At 41.7% G+C, this 26,418-nt stretch overlaps 1 protein-coding gene across 3 annotated transcripts in view; it reads right to left on the bottom strand.

Annotated features, from left to right (window-relative positions):
• Window positions 1–2,711: 2,711 nt before the first annotated feature.
• LOC125460062 (embigin-like) overlaps window positions 2,712–26,418 on the bottom strand; it is a 47,235-nt gene continuing 23,528 nt past the window's right edge. For all 3 annotated transcript variants that reach the window (XM_048547148.2, XM_059648594.1, XM_048547158.2), the window contains 5 exons: window positions 24,910–25,040; window positions 23,733–24,006; window positions 21,665–21,689; window positions 21,518–21,590; window positions 2,712–9,396 (listed from right to left, as the gene is read on the bottom strand). In XM_048547148.2, the coding sequence (XP_048403105.1) occupies window positions 9,382–9,396; window positions 21,518–21,590; window positions 21,665–21,689; window positions 23,733–24,006; window positions 24,910–25,040 (518 nt within the window). In that variant the 3' untranslated portion in view covers window positions 2,712–9,381. The remainder of the gene's footprint in view (window positions 9,397–21,517; window positions 21,591–21,664; window positions 21,690–23,732; window positions 24,007–24,909; window positions 25,041–26,418) is intronic.

Genomic DNA, 26,418 nt, shown 5'->3' with positions numbered 1-26,418 from the left:
ATACAATCTGTACAAAACGCGTTGTCATTCATCCTATTTACTTCTTAATGGAAGACATATTAAAAAGAGATTTGATGCCATCTTGTGGTCAGCAATTGAACAACTCTAAGAAGCTGAAAAGATAACTCACAAATGCAAAAGCCTGAAAGTTAATGCATTAAGTTCATCATGCCAACATAATTTAGTCATCAGATTTAGCTGTGAATATAATCTGTGGGGTTTAGATACATGTTCATATGTTTTAATGTTAGTTATTTTAAATTTGGGTTTCTGAGTTAATAGCTGATAGGCTTTCTGCCTATCTGAAGTTAATAATTTCTTGTAAGCTTTGCTGTAACCATTGGCAATTGTCTTAAAACAATATTTGAGGTTTAGCTTTAGAGTTAATGAGTTTCTGTGAACTTTGGTAGGATTTTATGACAGTATAAAATAAAGGCGTTTTTTTTAAGCTTAAGGGAAGCACCATAGCTTATAGCGAAAAGCCTTTTCTAGTTGAGTTTGGGGAAGTCCTGTGAAGCATTGCAATAGTAAGCTGCATCAAGCAGAGCTCCTAAAGAGGGAATGACATATATTGAACTAGCTTGCCTTAGAGTGAAGAGTTGGCATTACTCCCAGACCAAAGTGTTGTGATAAATCCTTAAAGAGGTTACTTAAAGCTGAACACATTTAATCAGATATTTAATAGCTTCAGAAAGAAGCTATCTGCAATTCCATGTTCAACAATGAAGTCACAAATAATTAAAATCTACCAAAGTGTTTGATGTGGGGACTCTGGTGTGAGAATTGTCGGAGCAGTGTTTGGGCACGACACTTGGGATGTGTTTTGAGTGCAATGCAAAACTGTTTTATTTCTGTTCAACTTATATGGACTGGTTTAGCATTCGTGGCAGTATACTTTTACTGTGTATTTGAAAATCTTTGAATTTGTATTATAATTAGAATTCTACTTAGTTTGAATTCTTCAGTCATAAACATCTGTTTTATTGGAAAAGCAAAATCTGAAGCATTGAATACTTATATTTCAATGAGAGCCGACTTAGTAAAAACGGAAACAAATCAAGGTATGATCTATCAAGTCAGGTTTATAAATCAAAAATAGCAAGAACTGTAGATGCTGAAGTCAAAGATAACAGACTATGGAGGAACACAGCAGGCCAGGCAGCATCAGAGGAGCAGGAAAGTTGACATCTTAGGTTGGGACCCTTTTTCAGAAATGGGGAGGGGGAAGAGAGTTCAGAGAGGAGGAGCAGGGTTGGGGAAGGTAGGTGGGATGGTGATACGTGAGATCAGTAGGGAGTGGTGGAGATTGGTTAGTGAGGTAGGAGGGGCAAATAGGTGGAAGAGAAGATGGACAAGTTGTGTCAGATTAAGCAGGCAGGGATGAGAGGGAGGGTTGGACATGGAATGAGGCCGGAAGTGAGGAGGTTTTAAAACTGATGAAATCCATGTTTTGGCCATTGGGCTGTAGACTTGCAAGGCAGAAAATGAGGTGCTGCTCCTCCAGTTTCCGGGTGGCATCGTTGTGACACTGGAGGAGGCCCAGGATGGGTATGTCGTCCAAGGAGTGGGAGGGGGAGTTGAAGTGGTTTGCGAGTGGGAGGTGTTGTTCTTTGTCACAAACTGAGCGCAGGTGTTCCACAACATGGTCTTCAAGCCTCTACTTAGTTTCCCTGATGTAGAGGAGGCCACATTGAGAACAGTGGATACAGTATACCACATTAGCGGATGTGCAGGTGAATATCTGTTTAATGTGGAAAATTTTTCACCATATTTCTGAACTGTTTGTTGTCGCTATTTCATTGCTTGTGTCCCCTCCTTTAGACTTTTGTTCTGAAGATGCACTATATGCTCAGGATGGTCACCCAGGGAGTGGGAGGGGGAAGTAAAATGGTCCGTGATCAGAAGGTGTTGTCGTTTGTCATGAACAGAGAGCAGATGCTCTACAAAACGGTCTCCGCGTCTCCACTTGGTCTCACCAAAGTAGAGGTGGCCACATCAGGAGCGGCAGATGCAAAAAGGCCAAGTTTACAGATATACAGGTGAACCCCTGTCTGATGTGGAAGGTTTGTTTTGTGCCTTGGATAGACATGAGGTGGGGGGAGGTGTAAGGCAGGTGTAGGACTTCCTGTGGTGGCAGGGAAAGGTGGTGGGGGTAATGGGGTGAGTTGGGAATGTGGAGCGGATGCAGGAGTCAAGGAGAGAGCAGTGTCTATGAAAGGCAGATAGGGGTGAGGAGAGAAATATATCTTTGGTTGTGGGGTCGGATGTAAATGGCAGAGGTTGCGGAAGATACTCCAGTGGATGCGGAGGTTGGTGGGGTGATATGTGAGGACAAGGGAGATTCTGTCTTTATTTTTGTTGGGGGGAGGGGATGTGAAGAAAAGAGGGGCGGGAAACGTAAGAGATGCGGTTGATGGCATTTTCGATCCCAGAGCAGGCAAGTTACAGTCCTTAAAATAAGAGAACATCTGGGATGTGCAGGAATGGAATGCCCCATCTTGTGAGCAGACATGGCGGAGTCGGAGGAATTGGGAGTAGGGGATCATATTCTTGATGGAAGTCAGGTGTGAGAGGAGGTGTGGTCTAGGTAGCTGTGCGAGTTGGTGGGCTTGAAATAGATGTCGGTTTTGAGGTTTCGAGTTCTGATTTATACTGTAATAGTGTTGGCTGTGACTAAAATATAGCTTTAAAAAAGAGTCACAGACATAAAATTTTAAGACTTTTACCTCATTTATTCTTGTTTTATATTGATGTGCAGCAAGTTAAATTGATACATTGGGTTTACATGATTTTCAACACTGGAAAAAAAAGCAGTAGCATTCTAAAGGTAAATAACTCACATGAGTATTTGACAGTAGAATGAGGACACCTACTAAGGACAAGGGGCATTCACTCAGCGGCAGTGGGCAATGGGAGGGAGGAGGGAAAACTAAATACATAATGGAAGGAAAGGGTTTTTAAGAAGATGATAAAGAGAAAAATATATCAATTAGCATTAAATATATAAAATAAGTCAGTCCTGTTAAAATTACAGAATGATAATAAAGTCTAAAACTGCCTATTTCCACAGAATGCAATAGAAATGGAAAGGTTTCTGCAATTGCTGTAACACATTAAAGTATGTGACCTTGATGATAGCTTCAAAAATGTGACCTGACGTACAGAAGAACAAAAAAACAGATGAGAAGGACCATACAATAACAGGCCCTTCAGACCTCCAAGCCTGAGTCTTCACTTTAGGTGATGCCCTGACTGAACTAAAAAACAAACCTTCTGCCCTTATTTGATCCATATGCCCTAACTCCCTCCCTATTCATGTGCTCATACAAACACCTCTTAAATATCGCCAACCTGACTGCTTCCACCGCCTCCTCTGGCAGTCCATTCCGAGCTTCAAAACCTCTGCGTGTTAAACTTTACTCGCACATCTCCCTTAAACTTTTTCCCTCTCACCTTGAACCTATAATTGAAACTTCAACCCTGGGAAAAAGCATCTGACTATCCACCCTATCTATGCCTTTCATCATTTTGTAAACCTCTATCAGGTCTCCTCTCAGCCACCGTCTTTCCAGTGAAAACAATCCTAGTTTTTTTAACCTTTCCTCATAGTCAATGCCCTTGAGACAGACAACATCCTGGTGAACCTTCTCTGCACTCTCTCCAAAGATTCCACGTCCTTCTGGTAATGTTGTGACCAAAACTGCACACACTCCTCCAAATGAGGCTAACAAGGGTTTTATATGGCAGCAACACGTTTTGCCAACTCTTGGGCTCCTGATTCCATGTCCTGGCCGATGAAGGCAAGCATACCAACTTCTTAATCACTTTGGCCACCTGTGTTGCCACTTTTGAGGCAACTGTGGACCCACACGTCCAGATCAGTCGGTACGTTAATGTTCCTAATGTAATCAGTCACACTAATATGGGCGGCACGGTGGCTCAGTGGTTAGCACTGCAGCCTCACAGCACCAGGGACCCGGATTCGATTCCAGCCTCGAGTAACTGTCTTTGTGGAGTTTGCACATTCTCCCCGTGTCTGCGTGGGTTTCCTCCGGGTGCTCCGGTTTCCTCCCACAGTCCAAAGATGTGCAGGTTAGGTGGATCGGCCATGCTAAATTGCCCGGAGTGTTCAGGGGTGTGTGGGTTATAGGGGGATGGGTCTGGGTGGGACGCTTCAAGGGGCGGTGTGGACTTGTTGGGCTGAAGGGCTGTTTCCACACTGTAGGGAATCTAATCTAAAAATACAGTTAGTTATGTCAGCTGGCTTTCACTTATTTGTTTATTAAACAGTCCTACATTTCAGGCAAAAGCTTTAAACAAATTATTTTGGATGGTAGTTTACCGATCGACAATAGAACTAATAGATTGCAAAAGCATGTCATGGATGAGTCTTTAGGTTATAGTTGTGAATAACAAAAACATTAAAACAGTGGGAGATGTTACAAAAATATCCCTAACAATTATCTATAATGTATTTTAAGCTCTTTTTACTAAACAGACAATAGCCCCATAATAAAATAGGCTCCTCAAATTACAGACTAAGAAAAACACAAAGGGAATTCAGACAATCATAATTGGCATTTGGATCAACAACAGCAGCAGCTTGACTAAATGACTTCTTTTAGTTGGTGTAAACATGTTACTTTAGACTCATTCGGTGCAAATTTAACTTCAGGTGATAGTGTAAAATAGGTAACATCAAATCATGTGCCTGTTACACATCCTTCCCATTTTTCATCTTCATTGCCTAGGATTTGAATGGAAGTAGCTGGAGAGATTTTGGATGCACTGGAAGAATCTCGAAGAATCCCTTATTCATAAAGTGAGGGAGACCAATAAATCTGTTTGTTTACTCATGGCAAAGTTGCTGTGCTCTTATCAGACCAGAGGGCTGCTCTCTCATTAGAGAGCAAGCACTAGTGGGAGTTTAACCTGAGGGCCCTCATGCCTCTGGTGAGGACAGAGGTTAAGAAAGAGAGTCCTTCATGGTAGCCTCAGATGGTGTAGGAGTTGATCCTCACTGTTCACATCATGGTGCATCACAAACCAGCCATCCAGCCAACAGAGAGAATTGAAAACTGAAAGCTGTGCAAAGCTACAGCACAGAGTGATTTAGCCACTCTGGTCATGAATAAAAAAAAGAGTTCCAGCTTCAACAGATAATAAGGCAACTGGAATTTGGCCTCTATTTCAAAGGAAATGGAGTATAAATATTAGGGAGGTTGTGTACTAGTTAGACCACAGCTGGGATACTCATAACAGCTTTGGTCCTTTCATATCATGTAAGGAAATTTATACTGATCTTGGAGGCAGGCTAGAGAAATTTCACTTGATTAATCTTAGATATGGAGTTCTTTTCTTCCATGATTAAAGGTGCATTAGATTGCACCTGGAAATATTGAAGTTTAGAACAATGAGAGGTGAACTTACTGAAACATGAGATTATTAGGGGCTTGACAGGGTGGATATGGACATTTTGTTTCTAATGATGGGGGTGGGGCATAATCTTAGAGTAAATGGCCACTCATTTAAAACAGAAGTGACGGAGGATTCTTTTCTCTGAGAGTAGTCAATCTGGAAAACTCCTTACTGCAAAGGGCTATGAAGGCTGGATCATTAAGTGTGTTTAAGGCTGGGATAGACAAATTTCCAATCTTTAATAGAATTAGAGATGTGTGGATAATGCAGGAAAGTAGAATTGAGGATTACCAAATCAGCTATGATCTCATTGAGTGATACAGAACAATATTTCTACTCTTATGGCTTATGATCTTATTGGCTGCAAAATGGATTGAACGTCAACCATTTTACACCTACATGAAAGTGGAAACGACCCCAATTCTCTGCATTAATGAGTCACTTCCAGCATTAACACGTTTGCCTGTTTCTACTGGTGCCATCAATCTATTCATGTCCAGACATATATGTTTCAAGCGAGATCACTATTAAGATGATTCTACCTTTGCTTAAGTCAAGTCTACGAGTTGCACCACCGTATCAGCTGACTTTCTGTCTGCAATGTAGTAACATTGTTTGAAATGTGGGAGAAAATTTGTTGTCGTGTCTAATCTCAGTTTTCATTGTGTTTCCAGCAGAAGAGTGAGAATTTATCTGAGAACCTTCTGTGCCTGTGTCATATCAAAGTCTTTATGAGCTTATCTTACTGTTTGGCTACTTGCATCATCAGCTTACTTTTACCGATTGCTTTGTAAGGGCATGTCCAAGTCTTCTTGATTGCATTTAACAGAAAGTAAAGAACTGCTGTTCAGAACATGAAAAATTTCTCATCTGTCTGCTTATCTTGTACTTGGCCATCTGAATAAAATGAGTTAAAGATCAGAATTGGCTTACTTAAATGTTGGTTAATTGCATTGTCAAAAACAGTTACAGCAAGAAACTATATTCCATTAAAAAAAACTTGTGAAATTCCATGGCCATTTCACTGATCTACACTCGTAACTCAGGTAGGAGACGAACAAAACACATAAAATAATGGTGTGAATGTTTGTGTTTTCTTTCTGTCAGGTGTAGCAGCAACAGATCACTAGTATTTCATAGCCTGTGTCTTCAAGACTTTCTTAAAAATACACACACACGTAAACATAGGAGTCCTTTTTATAACATTTAGCTTAACTGCTTGCATATGTATAAAGGAATTGATAACACACTCATTCTTAGTGTCATAAGAGCCTCATTGCAGTTAAGGCAAATTTCTAACTCCTACACCCATTCACTAAACAACCAGTGGATGAGTAAAGTCTAAAAGGGCCTATCCCAAGATTGTTACCTAATAATGGTGCATCAAAGTGGCAGTATCATGAAGTACATTATCATGATGTCAATAGTTTGATTTATAATGATCATTTCTGTTAGCAACAACCTTTCAAAAAGTAAAGGAGTTCAATCATGCTGAGCAAACACTTTAAATTCACCAACTGCTCTACAAATAAGGAGATAGAAAGAACTGCAGATGCTGGAGTCAGAGTCATACAGTCTGGAGTTGGAGGGACACAGCAGGTCAGGCAGCATCTGAGGACCAGGACTGTCAACATTTCGGGCCTGGATGCCTCATCAGGAAGTCCTGATGGAGAGTCCAAGCCTAAAATGTCAGCTCTGCTGCTCCGCTGATACTGCCCTACCTACTATATTCCTCCAGCCCCACACTGTTCTACAAATAAGTTACATTTCAGATTGGCTTCACTGTCACTGATTATACAAGATGAAATATTTGGCTCAGTCTAATGTTTATTGCGCTGAGTTGTGTTATAGATGAAGGATTACTATTTCAGTAGGTACAAAAAGGAGAAAGTAAAATTCATGTGTTTTACTTGAAAAAAAAATGTGCTGCTTTATTTTATGACATAGTGAACACCACAAACCTTTTGGTAATTGTTGCTAAGAGTATACAAGTTTAAACAGTTTCAGTGTTCAATCTGTTCCCACAGGAGGACTGGGTTTATTTTTTGACTTGTTACTGCCACTTTAACGCTTTTGTTAAATTATTTCCAAAGTCACATTAGTGCAGTTGTCTGGTAAAAGTTTAATTTTTATTAATCTCAAGGTTTTTGGTAACGAGTATTTTGGGCCCTTTTGAAGAACTGTCAACAGCTATTTTAAGAGGCTGTTTATATTTTCTAACCTGAGTCAGGTACAAAACATATTTGCAGCATTTCAGCTTTTGTTTCATTGCTTATTGTCACACACTGTAACATGGTGGTGTAAGAATTAATTTCATAACTTTGCTAGAGAATATATTCTATACATCATAAATCCCCTAGCTAAGTTGTCTTACTGATTCTTATGCCATAATTGTGTGATGTATGACAGTATATATTATATTTAAATATATAATGCATATTTATATATATATAAATATATAATATTTAAAACAATGCCTTTCTACAGCACAAGGTTATTTTCTCATCCAAACAATAAGTTGGAAAACTGGGCTCTTTTTAATAGTGACACACAGGACAGCTTACCTATAATAAAAAAAATTATGATTGAAATTGTTTAAGCTTTGCATCTCAAATGCTTATTCGAATACTGCAAATTCTCATTCAACTGCAATCTACTTCTTAGTTCAGAATCTAGTTTCTTTAAAAACTATTTGAATATTTGTTATATCAACCATTAGAGTTGATAAGTACCATGCTGTTTGTTTGAAAAAATAAAAACAATTTCCAGTAATTTAGTTGTCGCTGGACTTTACAATAGCCTTGCAGTTATTTAGAGGTTACAATACTTCCTGGTTGTTAGAAAGAATAATACATTGTTGGTTGATTGGATAATAGTCTTAGTGTTAACAGAAGGTGAGGCACCCCTGTTGCAATTAATCATTGCAGACCATAGGAATTATTAAAGAATTGAGTAGCCTAGTAAATTCTGATGGGTATGGTACCTTATAGCTGTTGAGGATATGCTATCTAGTGTCATAGAATCATAGAATAGTTACCGATAGACGAAAAGGATGTCATTCAGTCTGTGTTGGCTCTCTGCAAGAGTAACTCAGCTATTTTCACCAATCCCAACTCTCTACTTTTTCTCCTTAAACTTGTCATTTTCCTTTCCTCAGATAAATTATCATTTGAAATAAAAGAATATGGCTCTGCCACTCTCAAGCAATCATTCCAGATCCTAACTTCTTGCCACAAAAAAGTTATTCTTTTCCTCATGTCAACTTTGGCTCTTTGGTTATCTGTCCTCAGCCTTGCTCATTTTGAACACCACTATCAAAATTACCTCTCAATCTACTTTTCTTTAAGGAAAACAATCAGCATCTATCCACATAATTGAGTGTCCACATTCCTAGAACTATTCTCATAGACCTTTTCTGCACCTTCTCTATTGTTTTCACCTTATTTTTGCAATGTAGACCAGGATCCTGCATACCTCATTAACTATTTTCTTAACCAGTCTGACACCTTCAACAATTTGTGTACATGTAACTCCTGTCATCCGATTTTTGTTTGAGAGTGTGACACCTCATATTTATTTGAGGGAATGGTTTTTAACAAATAATAAAGGATATAATAGCTGAGTGGTCATTGAAGGTTATGGTAAATTACTGGTATCACAAGGTATGGGAGGCTACAATAGCTCAGTCCTTATTAGAAGGTGTGATAGTTCAGATGTTAGTAAAGGACAAAGTAACCTCAAGAGTTATAGAAGGTACAGTGTCTAGTAATGCTATATCAGAGGGTTACTAAGAACCTTGCTCGGATGAGTAATAGGAGGATTAATCTTGAGCTGGAATTCTAATTCTAATACAAATGAAGAAGCATTCATGACAGATATTGCTTATTTCATCCAATAATAATTCAATGTCTGTTGTGCCACATTTGTGCATGTCAAAATAATGGTACTCCAACAGGTTTTCGCTCAGTTCTGCATTTCCTGCAAAAGACAAAAGGCACACATATTCCTTAATTATTAATTTAAAAGTCTTTTCTCATCCACGAATAAGTCAGTTAAATGCTGTAGGTCTAAATTATATCCATTATTTACAGTTGTAGATAAATACAGTTAACTGCAAGTCAGTATAAAATCAGAAAGTGCAAGAAATACTCAGAAGGATTGACAGCATCTGCGGAGAGAGGAGAACTGCATTTAAATCCAATGATGCTTCTTCGGAACTCCTGATGACAGACCTGCTGAGTTTCTCCAGTGCTTCCTGTTTTAATTTTATATCTCCAGCATCCACATATTGATAATTTCCATAGAATTAAGCACAACAAACAACACAGTAGATACCAGAGTTGTGCACAAACTTTATACTGTTAACTCATCTGGTAGCTCAATGCAGCCGTGACTCAAAGAGAGGTTTAAGAAGCATTTGGATTCTCCCTTACCTCCTTGTCCTTTTCAGATGAGTCGGGAGATACTCATGCGTCTTGCAAGGTAGAAGGAATACACTTGTCAGGTTTCTGAGAGCTATTATCAGGTGATCAAGGTTCCTTCAGTGCATTGGTTTGTCAAATACTTTGACCATTATAATGTAGTAGGTTACAAAAGCTTCTTAGGAGCACTTCGCTTATTTGATATATTTTGAATGTTTATAGTGTCATTCACTATGGAGATCAATGCAAAATTTTGATGTAAATTATCTGATATTTCTCTGTTCCCTTTTATAAATTCCCCGATTGCATTCTTTAAGGGTCCCAAGCTCACTTTCATTGTTGTCTTTATTTATTGTACACCCCACAGAAATTCTTGTTGTTTGTTTTTATATTACCACCAACTTACTTCCACAATAAATTTTCTTTCTTTTAGCTTTTTAGTCATCCATTGCTAGTTTCTAAAACAAATCCCGATCCATGAGGCCAGCAAAGTGTGCAGCTGGATGAACACAGCAGGCCCAGCAGCATCTCAGGAGCACAAAAGCTGATGTTTCGGGCCTAGGCCCTTCATCAGAGAGGGGGATGGGGAGAGGGAACTGGAATAAATAGGGAGAGGGGGAGGCGGACCGAAGATGGAGAGAAAACAAGATAGGTAGAGAGGAGCGTACATGTGAGGAGGTAGGGAGGGGATAGGTCAGTCCGGGGAAGATGGGCAGGTCAAGGAGGCGGGATGAGGTGGTAGATAGGAAATGGAGGTGCGGCTTGAGGTGGGAGGAAGGGATGGGTGAGAGGAAGAACAGGTTAGGGAAGCAGAGACAGGCTGGGCTGGTTTTGGGATGCAGTGGGGGGAGGAGACGAGCTGGGCTGGTTTTGTGATGCAGTGGGGGGAGGGGAAGAACTGGGCTGGTTTTGGGATGCAGTGGGGGAAGGGGAGATTTTGAAGCTTGTGAAGTCCACATTGATACCATTGGGCTGCAGGGTTTCCAAGCGGAATATGAGTTGCTGTTCCTGCAACCTTCGGGTGGCATCATTGTGGCACTGCAGGAGGCCCATGATGGACATGTTGTCTGAGGAATGGGAGGGGGAGTTGAAATGGTTCACGACTGGGAGGTGCAGTTGTTTGTTGCGAACCGAGAGGAGGTGTTCTGCAAAGCGGTCCCCAAGCCTCCACCTGGTTTCCCCATTGTAGAGGAAGCCACACCAGGTGCAATGGATACAATATACCACATTGGCAGATGTGCAGGTGAACATTGCTTGATATGGAAGGTCATCTTGGGGCCTGGGATAGGGGTGAGGGAGGAGGTGTGGGGGCAAGTGTAGCACTTCCTGCGGTTGCAGGGGAAGGTGCCGGGTGTGGTGGGGTTGGAGTGGAGTGTGGAGCGGACAAGAGAGTCGCGGAGAGAGTGATCTCTCCAGAAGGCAGACAAGGGTGGGGATGGAAAAATAGCTTGGGTGGTGGGGTCGGATTGTAGATGGCGGAAGTGTCAGAGGATGATACGTTGTATCTGGAGGTTGGTGGAGTGGTATGTGAGAATGAGGGGGATCCTCTGGGGGCGGTTGTGGCAGGGGCGGGGTGTGAGGGATGTGTTGCGGGAAATGCGGGAGACACTGTCAAGAGCGTTCTTGACCACTGCGGGCAGCAAGTTGCGGTCCTTGAAGAACGTGGACATCTGGGACATCAACCACCTCAACCTCTCCACCCCTCTCACCCACTCCAACCTCTCCCCCGCAGCCCTCCACTTGCTCCGCTCCAACCAGCACCTCACCAGCAAACCCGCAGATTTGGGTGGCGCAGTGGTAGTATGGCGCACTGACCTCTACATCACAGAGGCCAAACGCCAACCCTCCAACACCTCCTCCTACCGCCCCCTTGATCATGACCCCACCCCCGAGCACCAACCCATCATCTCCAACACCATCCATGACCTCATCACCTCAGGGGACCTCCCACCCACAGCCTCCAACCACATTGTTCCCCAACCCCGCACGGCCCGTTTCTATCTCCTTCCCAAAACCCACAAACCTGCCTGCTCTGGTGGACCCATTGTCTCCGCCTGCTCCTGCACCACCAAACTCATCTCCACCTATCTGGACTCCATTTTCTCCCCTTTGGTCCAGGAACTCCCCACCTACGCCCGTGACACCAACCACGCCCTCCACCTCCTCCAGGACTTCCAATTCCCTGGCCCCCAACACCTCATTTTCACCATGGACGTCCAGTCCCTATACACCTGTATTCCTCATGCAGATGGCCTCAAGGCCTCCGCTTCTTCCTGTCCCATAGGCCCGACCAATCCCCCTCCACCGACACCCTCATCTGCCTAGCCGAACTCGTCCTCACCCTCTGTCTTTCGATTCCTCCTACTTCCTACAGACAAAGGGGGTGGCCGTGGGTACCCACATAGGCCCAAGCTATGCCTGCCTCTTTGTAGGTTACGTGGAACAGTCCCTCTTCCACACCTACACAGGCCCCAAACCCCACCTTTTCCTCCGGTACATTGATGACTGTATCGGCGATGCCTCTTGCTCCCCAGACGAGCTCGAACAGTTCATCCACTTTACCAACACCTTCCACCCCAACCTCAAGTTCATCTGGGCCATCTCCAGCACATCCCTCACCTTCCTTGACCTCTCAGTCTCCATCTCAGGTAGCCAGCTAGAAACTGATGTCCATTTCAAGCCCACTGACTCCCACAGCTGCCAAGAATACACCTCCTCCCACCCACCCTCCTGCAAAAATTCCATCCCCTATTCCCAATTCCTCCGCCTCCACCGCATCTGCTCCCAGGATGAGGCATTCCACTCCCGCACATCCCAGATGTCCACATTCTTCAAGGGCCGCACCTTTCTGCCCTCAGTGGTCGAGAACGCCCTTGACTGCGTCTCCCGCATTTCCCGCAACACATCACTCACACCCCGCCCCCGCCACAACCGCCCCCAGAGGATCCCCCTCATTCTCACATACCACCCCACCAACCTCTGGATACAACGTATCATCCTCTGACACTTCCTCCATCTACAATCCGACCCCACCACCCAAGCTATTTTTCCATCCCCACCCTTGTCTGCATTCCGGAGAGACCACTCTCTCCGCGACTCCCTTGTCTGCTCCACACTCCCCTCAAAACCCACCACAGCCGGCACCTTCCCCTGCAACCGCAGGAAGTGCTACACTTGCCCCCACACCTCCTCCCTCACCGCTATCCCAGGCCCCAAGATGACCTTCCATATCAAGCAGATGTTCACCTGCACATCTGCCAATGTGGTATATTGTATCCATTGCACCCGGTGTGGCATCCTCTACATTGGGGAAACCAAGCGGAGGCTTGGGGACCGCTTTGCAGAACACCTCCACTCGGTTTGCAACAAACAACTGCACCTCCCAGTCGCAAACCATTTCAACTCCCCCTCCCACTCCTCAGACGACATGTCCATCATGGGCCTCCTGCAGTGCCATAATGATGCCACCCGAAGGTTGCAGGAACAGCAACTCATATTCCGCTTGGGAACCCTGCAGCCCAATGGTATCAATGTCGACTTCACAAGCTTCAAAATCTCCCCTTCCCCCACTGCATCCCAAAACCAGCCCAGCTCGTCTCCTCCCGCCACTGCATCCCAAAACCAGCCTAGCCTTTCTCTGCTTCCCTAACCTGTTCTTCTTCTCACCCATCCCTTCCTCCCACCTCAAGTCGCACCTGCATTTCCTACCTATCACCTTATCCCGCCTCCTTGACCTGCCCATCTTCCCCAGACTGACCTATGCCCTCCCTACCTCCTCACCTACACTCTCCTCTCTACCTATCTTCTTTTCTCTCCATCTTCGGTCTGTCTCCCCCTCTCTCCCTATTTATTCCAGTTCCCTCTCCCCATCCCCCTCTCTGATGAAGGGTCTAGGTCCGAAACGTTAGCTTTTGTGCTCCTGAGATGCTGCTTGGCCTGCTGTGTTCATCCAGCTCCACACTTTGTTATCTTGGATTCTCCAGCATCTGCAGTTCCCATTATCACTTATCCATGAGGCTAGCATTAGTTTTAGCCATTTTGTGTACTTTGTTTTAGATTAGATGCTCTCAATGACTGCCTTTCTTAACAATGCATGCTTCTCCTTCTCACTGCGACTTTCTTTTTGACCCGAACAAAGTTTTGCTGAGTGTTGTTCAATATTGACTTCAATATGTGCCACAGCTTATTTAGTGACCTCCTGTTTCGGCTATTTTATAGTCTGCTTCAGACAACTTTCTTTCTACCTCAGTCAGCACCCTTACTTAAGTTGATCTTGTGAAGTCTTCATAGACCACTTCTATATCACTTGCTGGCTTGCATTCATTTTCTATTTTCTCTTTCCTTATCAGTTCCTTCTTCCTCCTTTGATGCGTCAGAAATTAGTCCTGATCCTCAGTCACTATTATTTCTGGCACATGCATCACTCACTTCTTTGACCTAATATAAACTTTTTCTTCTTTCATTAAACATGATTGATTCAACTTCCCCTTTGTGCATCTGTGCCATGGTGGAACCTATTGTAGATCTTATACAATTTGTTTTAAATAGTAGTCATTGCGTATATACTATCATATCTTTCATGTGTATTTCCAATTCTTTCTTGCTAACTTGTCCCTTGTACCTCTATGATTTCCTTTTCTCAGATTTAGCACTTCAGTTTCAGAATGAACGACATCACATTGAAACATATTCCTAAACTCTACCATAATAATGGTTACAATTTCCAAAGTTTGCTTGCTAGCAAGATTATCAATAAGTCTTTTCTCATTACACAATGACAAATCTATACTAGCCTGATCCTTTCTTGGCTTCCCAACACACTGTTCCAGAAATCTATCTCATATACACTCTAGGAATTCATCCTCTACAGCATTGGTGTTGACTTGGATAATCCAACCTATTTCCAAATTGACGTTGCCCACTATTACAGTTTTGCTGATGCCATGTGCATCTCTAATTTCCTGATGGACGGTGTGCCCAATATTAATACCTCATTTAACTCCTCCCAATCTTTACCTCTCAATATTTTTTTCTCAGAACCCCCCAAACTAATTCTATAGAGTTGGAGGAGGGGGAGAAATCATCCATAGCTAAGCAAGTAAGTTAAAGTAATTACAAAGACAAAAACTTTGGCATTCCATGCTTCAAAGGCGAGTGGCAGGCTGGAAGACTGTTGACCTTTAAAATTTTCCCAGAGGGTTACAAAAAGTTTAATGAAAAGAGCAAAGGTAAATGCTGAAAGAAAATTTGCACAAAAATTTTAAAAAGTATAGTAAAAACTTCCGGAAGTCTATGAAAGAGGAAACAGCAGCTAAAGTAAATGTTGATCCCTTGGAGGATGAGACTGGAGATTTAAAAGAGGGCAATATATAAAAGTCAATGTCACTAAATCGACACCGCTTCAGTTTTCGCTGTGGAGGGCACTAGTACCATCCCAATAGTATCAGGTAACGCATCAGTTAGAGAAAGGGAGGATCTTAAAAGTATCATTATCAATAAAAAAAAGCACTAACCAAGCTATTGGGTTTGAAGGCAGACAAATGGGGTCCTGATAGCTTACATCCTAGGGTCTTGAAGAAACTGGCAGCAGCGACAGTAGATTCAGCTTAGGAAGAATATATTGATCTTGGAGGAAGTACACGTGGGTTTACAAGAATGATACCTGGACTTCAGGAATTCAGATCTGAGGGGTGATTATATAGATTAGGCCTGTTTCTCTCAAATATAGAAGGTGAAGGAGTATTCTGACTAAAATCTTCGAGATTTTCACAGGAAACTACAGGATAGGTAAAAATAAACAAGTTCAACTAGTTCAACTGGGGAACATAATCCTAAAGTTAGAGCCAGACCATTATAAGAGATGTTAGGAAGTACTTCTATATACAAAGGGTGGTAGTGGTTTGGAACTCTCTTCCACAAATGGCAGTTGATGCGAGATTAGTTGCCAATTTTATATCTGAGATAGAAACTTTTTTGTGAAGGAAAAGTGTTCAGGGATTTGGATCAAAAGGCAGGTATCTGGAGTTAGGCAATAGGCCTGTCACAATCGCACTGAATGGTAGACTAGGCTCAAGGGGCCTACTCCTACCTATGTTGCAATGTTATAATATTCCAAAATTCCCTAGATGCAGGAAAGGTCCCAGTTGATTGGCAAATGCTTTGAAAATGCCCTCATTCAGGAAACTTTAGATCTGTTAGTTGAATATGTTAATTGGGAAATTGTTGGAATCCATTATTAAGGACATCATGACAGGACGTTTAGAAATTCAAAACACAATCCATCAGAGTCAGCACGTTTTTATGAAGGGCAAATAATATTTGAATAATTGGCTAGATGTTTTTGAAGATGCCCTTGATTGAAATATGATGGTCTTGTGGTATTTTCCCTAGGCTATTAATCCAGAGACCCACATAATGTTCTCAGATCAAATCTCAACAAGGCGGATGTTAAGGTTTGAATTCCTATTTTAAAAATTTGGAAGCTATTGTTGGTGAAATCGATTTTCTTTACTAATGCCACCCTCTAGGCAATTAAGGATGGGCAACAAAGATCGGTCAAACCAGTGATGCCTGCATCCTATGAATAAATTTTTAAAATGTAACAAGCAATGTGGATAGAACATGTAGCAGTACAGCACAGTACAGGCCCTTTGTCCCGCAGTGTTGTGCAGACCTATTATCCTACTCTAAGATCAAGCTACCCTGCATACCCTAAATTTTACTATTATCCATGTGCCTATCCAAGAGTCGTATAAATTTCCCGAATGTATCTGACTCCACTACCACTGCTGGCAGCACATTCCACGCAACCACCACTGTCTGTGTAAAGAACCTACCTCTGACATCTCCCCTGTACCTTCCTCCAATCACCTTAAAATTATGCCCCCACATAATAGTCATTTCCACCCTGGGAAAAAGTCTCTTACTATCTACTCTATCTATGTGTGTCATCATCTTGTACAGTTCTATCATGTTGCTTCTCATCCTTTTTTGCTCCAATGAGTAAAGCCCTAGCTCCCTCAACCTTTCCTCATGAGACCTTCGCTCCAGTGCAGGCAGCATCCTGATAAATCTCCACTGCACCCTCTCTAAATCTTCCAAATCCTTCCTATAATGAGGTAACCAGAACTGAACACAATATTCCAATTGTGGTCTAACCAACATTCTATAGCACTACAGCTTAACCTCATGGCTCTTAAATTCAATTCTCCTGTCAATGAAAGCCAACATTCCATACGCCTTCTTTACAATCCTGTCAACTTGGTAGCACTTTAAGGGATCTATGGGCGTGGACTCCAAGATCCCTCTGTTCCTTCACACTGCCAAGAATCCTACTCTCAACCCTGTATTCTGCATTCAAATTCAACCTTCAAAAATGAGTCATTTTTCACTTTTCTGGGTTGAATTCCATCTGCTACTTCTTTGCCCAGCTCTGTATCCTGTCAATGTCCCATTGCAAACTACAGAAGCCCTCCACGCTCCACAACTCCACCAGCCTTTGTGTCATCAGCAAACTTACTAACCCACTCTTCCACTTCTTCATCCAATCCAAGTCATTTAATTAGATCACAAACAGCAGAGGTCCCAGAACTGATCCCTGTGGAACACCACTGGTCAGCGAGGTCCAGGCTGAATATTTTCCATCTACCACCACCCTCTGCCTTCTATTGGACAGCCAGTGTTGCATTCAGACAGCCAAATTTCCCTGAATCCCATGCTTCCTGACTTTCTGAATGAGCCTATCATGGGGAACCTTATCAAGTGCCTTGCTAAATGCCATAATCACCACATCCACTGCTCTACCATCATCAATGTGTTTTGTTACATCCTCAAAGAATTCAATAAGGCTTGTGAGGCATGACCTGCCCCTTTCAAAGCCATGCTGACTATTTCTGATCAAACTGTGCTTTTCCAAATAATCATGGATACTATCTCTCAGAATCCTCTCCAATAATTTGCCCACCACCGAAGTAAGACTGACTGACCTGTAATTCCCAGGATTATCCCTATTCCTTTTCTTGAATAAGGGAATAACATTTGCCACCCTCCAATCTTCTGGTACTATCAAATAGGCAGTGAAAATAAAGATACCGTAGATGTAGTTCTCAAAGACATTTGATAAGGTGCTGTGCAAAAGGTACACACAAAGTAAGGTCACATGGTGTTAGGGGTAATTTATTAGCTTGAATAGAGGATGAGCCAACCAACAGATATCAGAGAGTCTGGCTAAGTCTTTCTCCAGTTGACAAACATATTTAGTGGGGTGGAACAGGATACGATCCTTGGGTCCCAACTCTTTACAATCTATATTAATGACTTGGATTCAGGAATAGAAAGAACTAAAGCCAAATTTGTAGATGGCACTAAATTTTGTGGGAAAGTAGGTTGCAATGGAGCATTAGGTGAATGGGCCAAAATTTGGTAGATGAAGTATAATGTAGATAAGTGTGAGACTATCCATTTTGGTCAGAGGAATAAAAAGGCAAATTGTCTAAATGGACAGAACTGCCAGAGCGCCTCTGTACAAAGGAATCTGGATGTTCCTGTGCATAAATCACAGAAAACTAGTATGCAGATAATAAGGAAGGCAAAAGAAATTTTAGCATTTACTGCTTAAAGAGTAGTATAAAGAAATATAAAAGCAGGCAAGTGTTACATCAACTGTACAGGCTCACTGAGACCTTTCCTGGAATATTATTTACAATTTTGCTCCCCTTACATGAGGAGGGATGTAGCTGGTTGCAGCTCAGATGAGATTCATTAGATTGATTCCAGAGATGATAGACTTGACTTAACTGCAGTTTAAGTCTCCACTCGGTGGAGTTTCAAAGAGTGAGATGATATCTCATTGAAAGGTATGTGAAATGAAAAAGAGGATTATGAGTTTTTTGAAGAAGAGTTAAAGAAGCTTGATGAGGGCAGAGAGGTAGAGGTTGTCTATATAGGCTTCAGTAAGGCATTCAACAAGATTCTACATGGTAGACTGTTTTAAAAAGGTTAGATCACATGGAATATAGGGAGGACTACCCATTTGAAGACAAAATTGGCTGGAAGGTTGAAGACAAAGGGTGGTGGTGAAGGGTTGCTTTTCAGACTGGAGGCCTGTGACCCGTGGTGTCTCACAGGGAATTTGTGCTGGCTGCACTGCTTTTTGCCATTTACACAAATGATTTGGATTTGAGTATAGGAGGCATGGTTAGCAAATTTGCAGATGACACCAAATTGGTGGTATAGTGGTCTGGGCTTTGGTCAGATGAGCTGATGGCCCGAGGAGGGGCAGATGGAGTTTAATGTGGATAAATGTGAGTTGCGGCATTTTGGTCAGGCAAATCAGGGCAGGACTTATAATATTCATGGTAAGATCCTGGGGAGTGTTGCTGAACACAGAGGCCTTGGAGCAGAGGTTCATAGTTCCTTGAAAGTTGAGTCGCAGGTCGACCAGGTGGCGAAGAAGCATTTAATACACTTGCCTTTATTGGTCAGTACATTGAATACAGGGATTGGCGGTCATGCTGGACCTGTACAGGTCATTGGTTAGGCGACTTTAGGAATTCAGTATCAATTCTGGTTTCCCTGCCATAGGAAATGGTTCAGAAAAGACTTGAGGTTGTTACCATGGTTGGAGGGTTTGAGCCATACGGAGAGGCTGAATAGGCTGTGACTATATTCCCTGGACTGTCAGAGACTAAGGGGTGATGTTACAGAGGTTGATAAAATCATGAGGGGCATAGATAGGGCAAATAATCAAGGATCCCGAAACTAGACAGCATTGGTTTAAGGTGCGAGGTGAAAGATTTAAAAGCGACCCAAGGGGCAACTTTTTCACACAGAGGGTGATGCATGTATGGAATGGGCTGCCAAAGGAAGTGGTGGAGGCTGGTACAATTACAGCATTGTGCCCTGGGATGGGATATGAATATGAAGGGTTTACACAGATATGGACCAAATGCTGGCAAATGGGACTAGATTTATTTGGGATATTTGGGCAGCATGGATGAGTTGGATGAAGGTTCTGTTTCCGAGCTGTACATCTCTATGACACTGTGATAAAGTAGACTCGGGAGATGATATTTCCTCATGCATGGTAATCCACAGTCAGTGGTCTTTGTTTTGGGATGAGGAGTAGCAGATTTAAAACTGAGCTGAGTTGAATTGACTTCTCTCAAAGGGTCGGGAATCTGTGTAATTCACTAGCCCAGAGTGTAGTGGGTGCTGAGACATTGGGTAAATTTGTGGTGGCAGACATATATTTAATTAGTAACGGGTTGAAGCTTTTCTACTCCTAAGATGCTGCTTGGCCTGCTGTGTTCATCCAGCTGCACACTTTGTTATCCCTTATTACGAAAAGCAGGCAGGAAAGTGGTTGATGCCAAGATGTGATCAGCTATGACTGTATCAAATGGCAGAGCAGGCTTGACGGGTAATTTGCCTACTTCTGCTCTTATTTGTAATGTTCTCATGTTCTTCTGTACACCTTTATAACCAAGGCCCATGCTTTATAGCCCTGGCCTAGGCTATTGAAATCCCTGCATTGTGTAGCTCCATGTGGTCTGAGAAGACTTGCTACCGTTGCACTTTTTGCTCTAGTTGGAATAGATAAAGCTGCTGTGGCATAGATGTAGCTAATGTTACAGGGAAATCACAAAGTTAATACATTCAAATTCAGCTCCATAGACTCTGAAGCATTTGCTAGTCTCTGAACAAAGCTGCTCAGTCTAAGAAACTGCACTCCTGTCAGTACTAATCTTGCGCTATGGCTAACAATAAACTTGCTGGTTTTTAGCTTTCATACTGTTATTAGCAGGATAATTTCATTCAATGATGACCTCCTCCAATCTAATGAGATGTAGATCAGTGTGAAACTTGTTCATTGATAGTGAGAACATCAAATAGAACTAAATTTTGTATCTTAATTGGCTTCAGACAGATCCCTCACTTGTCTCAGGACTCACCCTCATGAACAGAAACACAGTAAGTGACAATGGGATCCAGATTTGACATCGCTTTTGCAGGATTTAATTCACTGCCCACACAACCTGCTTTCTCTTATCGGAAAAAATATCATCCAAGAGATGGCAGATTGACTTGAGTAAAGTGTTGCAATAAAGTACAAAATTGTGGGTGCAAAGGCTCGCACAGCGGGTGATGCAGCAAGATTCCAAAACACACACTTGTTGTTTCATTTGCTACTGAAAGATCATGGGTGGAATCATCTGACTTCATTCAATTCTTGCCAACTTGCTCAAAAGTGGCGAGTCACCTGAGCTGACCCTTCAGAGGACAAGCTGTTGTATCTTCTTCCAATTAAAATGCAACAGTGGGTTTTTCCTCTGAAATCAGGTCATCTCGGGCAGAAATTCCAGCAATCGAGAGTTGCCATCACACCCAATTCGCAGTCTGCACATCTCAGCACTCAGCAACACCACAAAAGCTGTGAGCCAAGGTCTCAGGTAAATGCTTTGTGAGGAGGGAGTGGGTAGACGGAAAGGGTGCCAGAGTTCAGAATCAGTTTAATGAGAGTCAGCCCACTTTGATTTATTTTGAGTCTTGAGCACTGCAGAGCTATATCAGTCCAGAAATTCTGGGTGGCTATCTCAGTTTCCCATAACATGTTTTGCAGGAGGCACAGAATACTCAGAACTTTTAAACTATGAAATTAAAATAATTTATTCACTCACTTGCACTGAAGGTGTTTCAACCTTTCTGTGCCGAGCTCCATTTTCAGTGGAATCGAGTAACTCATCTGTGGTCCTACAGAAATATTCCCAATTACATTGGAAAAGGAAATATTTCAAAATGAATTACAATGAAAGGAAAGTACTTACGGTCTCTCTGGAAATTTTTCTCCTTCTGTGGCAACAGTCATTTGTTAGAACGTTTACATGGAAAAGAAACCAGGAAAATTGAGTTACATAAAGCAACTAGATTGGAATGATGACCCCATAGGACAATCCAGAACAAAATTACATTCAACTGTGAAGGCTGTAGCACTGATCATTGTATTCACTATTTAAAATAGACCAAAGCACTAATAAAGAATTAATGTGCTGGTCAGAGGAAAAGCTGTCTCGAAATTCCACTCTTTTGAAAGTCAGAAATAGAGGTCACATCTCCTATCTTTGCTTTCATCTTAAATCAACCTGGTGCTGAAATCGTAATCTATTCCTTTGCCAGCACAAGACTTTGCCAATGAGTGTATTGGGCACAATTTCAAAAATTTACAGATACAAAACTTGGAAACTTGTGAACTCTCATTAGCATGGTGATAGACTTTAAGAGCATACAGTCAAACAGGTGGATTGGGCAGATTTGTGGTGTGCAAAATTCCAAGCCGTTAAGTGTGAAGTGTTACATTTTCATAGGAATAACAAAAAATGACAGTAAAGATCACAGAAACCTCACTGTGTGGAAACAGGCCCTTCAGCCCAACAAGACCACACTGACACTCAGAGTATTCCCACCCCCCCGCCGATACCCAATGCTTCTACAACTCACTATACTGAACACCATGGGCAATTTAGCATGGCCAATCCACCTAGCCTGCACACCCTTAGACTGTGGGAGGAAACCTCGCAGACACAGGGAGAATGTGCAAACTCCACACAGACAGTCACCAAGGGTGGAATCCAACCAGATCCCTGGTGCTGTCAGCCAGTCGTGCTCACCACCGAGCTACGGTGCTGTCCAGTGGCTAAAGGGCACAACTCTAAAGTAGATGCAGGAGAAGGTGCACCAATCATTGAAGGTAACAGCATACAGGACATACAGGAATCTGAGCTTTATAGCTAAAGCCTTAAGGCTGCAAAGCCTTTTAAAAATGATATGAAGAGAAAGCAATTTAAGGGCTATGGAGAAAAGTTGGGAATTTATGTGGACAAACTGAATTACTCTTACAGGGAATTGGTATTGACATGCAAGTACAATGGTCTTCAAAGACAAACATTCTATCACACGAATCAAATTCTCTATTGGTTGTTTCCATCATTCACCCTCATTCAACAGCAACTCACTCAAAAGATCTATTGCCCCATTTAATCCCCTCTCAAGTTCCATTGTCATTGCATTGGCTCATGACCCCTAAGTTGTCATCCTTTTTACATCTCTAACTCTCTGCACCCACAGGTGACTCTGTCCCAAAATTCTCAATTTCTTGATCCTGCCAGTTTGCGCATAATCTGTCTCAACATACCACTATTGGCCATGATGTCTTCAGCTAATGAGGCCTTGAGACCGTAATGCCATCAAAATATGAACAGAAGTAGGCTGTGTGGCCCTTTAAGCTTGCTCCACCATTTAATGGAATCATGGATGATTCCTCACATACACTTTCCTGCCCTTTCCCCACAACCCTTCATTCCCCTACTGATGTAGAATCCAGCTATCTCATGGAGTCACACAGCATGGAAAAAGACACTTTGGTCCAACTTGTCCACCTTGACCAAATATCCAGAACTGATCTTGTCCCATTTGCCAGTATCTGGCCGATATTGCTCTAAACCCTTCCTATTCATGTATCCATCAGGATAACTTCAAAATGTTGTAATTGTACCCTGGGCTCCAGCTCATTCCATGCACACACCACCCTCTGCGTGAAAAAGCTACCTGTCAGATCCTTTTTAAATCTTTCCCCTCTCACCTTAAATCTATGTCCTCTAGTTTTGGACTCCCCCACCCTAGGAAATTGTATCCTTCCTTAGCAGTGCCATTCACTACCACTATTCAGTTAATCGCTATTGCTTCATTGCTCAGCTTCATTCCTTATAAATTAGATGCTGAAAGTATAATCTTTACTCAGCCAAAAGGAAATTTTCCACATATTCTGTTTTTTAAAAGTGTACAAAATTAATTTTGTTTCAGTTTCAAGTAAATGTTAAAATGTAAAAACACTCTCACCAGCAAGATCTTCTTTCTGTTTCATCTTTCTCTCACAAACAAGAATGAAGATCACTAAAACTAGCACCTCAGCAACAATGCAGACAAATGGTATGACTGCAGCAACCAGGCTGTTAACCTTCAGATGAATCCGCAGACCACTGAACCCGACTTCATAGACTGCATCGCAGTGGTAATAAGTGGTGTTATCCATTATCAGGCTTTTTATTAAAAGTGATGATTTGTTGCCAGTACTATGGATGTAATATTGATCTTCTGTTTCATTACTCAGGGTCTAGATAAATAGAAAAAGACAGAGAATTGCTGTCGCACTTTCACATTAGATAGGATTTAAGTGAAGACATGCTTCCACGGCACCACAATGCAAATTTTACTTTTGTTTGGAAAGGTTATGAAGGATGTGAAATAAAAGTAACAAAAGGAGTTGAGGCGCAGGTCAACCAAAACCAGGCTGCAAACTTTGACACGTTCCTTAGTGAAAGGTTTGGGGATCAAGTATTTTCAACTTATGCAGTTTGTAACTGCTGGCTTTAAAATATTATTATATTTTATTCTACCTTGTTGTTAATCACTAGATAAAAAGATCGATTTGAATGGGATTAAGTTATCAAACAATGGTATCTTGAGATGTAATCAAATTTTGCAGAACAACCCCACTTCTTACTTCAATATTTTACCAACCGAGGACTTTCTCTAAAGGATTTCTTTTTAATCATTTATCAACTACTGCTGAAAATATAGTAGAAGCTTTTCACCTTGCTGTTCACAGAATAATTTGCAAAATATACCAGTGCAAAGCGAAAACAGCATTTAATGCTGTTTGAGAAGAAAGTGCTGATTGGTTGGCTAGCCAACGCTGATTCATAGAGATATTGTCATGGAGAACATATCCATTTGATGATAACTGACAGTCAATTGCCAAGATTTGTTTACATGTTAAACCATGCAGTTTGACTCTAATTGTCAAGGCATTGCTCTGAGAAAATGGCTATCATCATGATTAAATGGCGGAGTGGACTCGATGGGCCGAATGGCCTTACTTCCACTCCTATGTCTTATGGTCTTATCTGTTTTGTAGAATTGAACCAGACACAATGTGCGTATATTGCACAATTGTCAAGTTTTGTACAAGCAACAATGGCTAGTTTATACGTAATAAAAATCCATTATTCCTTACCACTTTGCTGCCTTTGACTTCCTTTGACCAAATCCAGTAAAGGGGAATATATTGGTCACTTTTGCAGGTTAAGTTAATATGATCACCATCGGACCGTATCTCTTTCATATTTTTGGTCCAAACAGGAGGAACTGTGGAAAAAACAGACAAAATTGTACGTAAATTACTCTATGGCTTCTGGACTCTGTCTATACAAGTACTTGTTTCAGCTATTGGCATACTTCATCTGTCACTGAACCTTTGCTTTGAGGTCACACCTTCATTGACAATCCAGTAATGTGCAGAATAACTGGTTAGAAATTTAACAAATAACAATTTTTCAGTGGGTTCGATTAACGAAAGATTTGAAATATCAATCTTGCTGAAATTTTATTCCTACATTACCATTAGCGCCTACATAAAGATTTGGAACAGACTGCTACCTATTTCACACCAAGTCCTGGGAACGTTTTCTTTGACTTCTACGTATTTGTTGCTTCTCATTTAAGCTAAAGCAGGAGTGAGTGCACAGTAGGCCAAGACAGTAGCCATATCAGATGTAAGTGCTTTGTTCAATAAAATACATCATCTGTATCTGAGGAATACCTTAAAAGTGAATGTAATCTTGACAAGTCCAGCTGCATTAATTCTTGCCATTTCAGTTCTCGTAGGAATGCCTGAAAATCTATTCCTAATGCACTAATTCTCTGTAATTCTTAACATTCCTACCCCTGTAACAGCAAATCTGCTAATAAATTCTTCATAGTAAACAGAAGGATATATTGTGTAAAATTGGATAAATCCCTAGAAACAAATCAGATGTATCCCAGATTGTTTTGAAGAGGTCATGACTAATTTTCAAATCCTCTCTGGCCAATGAATAGGTGCTACAGAACTGAAGGATTGCTAACGTGTTACCATTATTCACAAAAGGTGGTGAGGATAAGCCACGGAAGCACAGGCAAAATATAAGTCAACTATATTGCATTAATGTCCATAAGGGGGAAACATTCGCAAAAAAATCTGAGGGACAGAACTGATGTCCACTTGGAGTGGCAAGAATTAATGAAAGATAACAAGCATGACTTTGTCAAGGGAAGATCATGTATGAAAGGTTTGCTTGAGTTTTTAGAAGCAAGTGACTAGGTGTGTCGATGAGGATAGTGCAGTGGATGTAATCTGCATGGACTTTCGGTAAGACTTTTGACAAGAAGCTAAGAGCTTATGAGATCCAAGGCAAGTTGGCAAATTGGACCCAAAACTGGCTTAGCAGCAAGAGCTAGAGGGTGATGGTTAAAGGTTATTTTTGTGACTATAAGTCTTATGTCTACTGGTGTGCTGCAGGGTTTGTTTCGGATCCTTTACTGATTGTAGTGAACATTAATGATTGTTCATTAATTTCATAGATGACGTGAAAATAGCATCAAGTATCAGACTAAATACTTAAATAGTCAAAATACTGAATACGAGAGCAGGGAGGTTATGATGAAGCTGTATCAGACATTAGTTAGGTCACAGCTAGAGTACTTA

This window comes from Stegostoma tigrinum, chromosome 1 (genome assembly GCF_030684315.1).
Source record: "Stegostoma tigrinum isolate sSteTig4 chromosome 1, sSteTig4.hap1, whole genome shotgun sequence".
Lineage (NCBI taxonomy): Eukaryota > Metazoa > Chordata > Chondrichthyes > Orectolobiformes > Stegostomatidae > Stegostoma > Stegostoma tigrinum.
The sequence above is the reverse complement of the archived record's forward strand: the minus strand, read 5'-3'. Positions and strand labels throughout refer to the sequence as shown.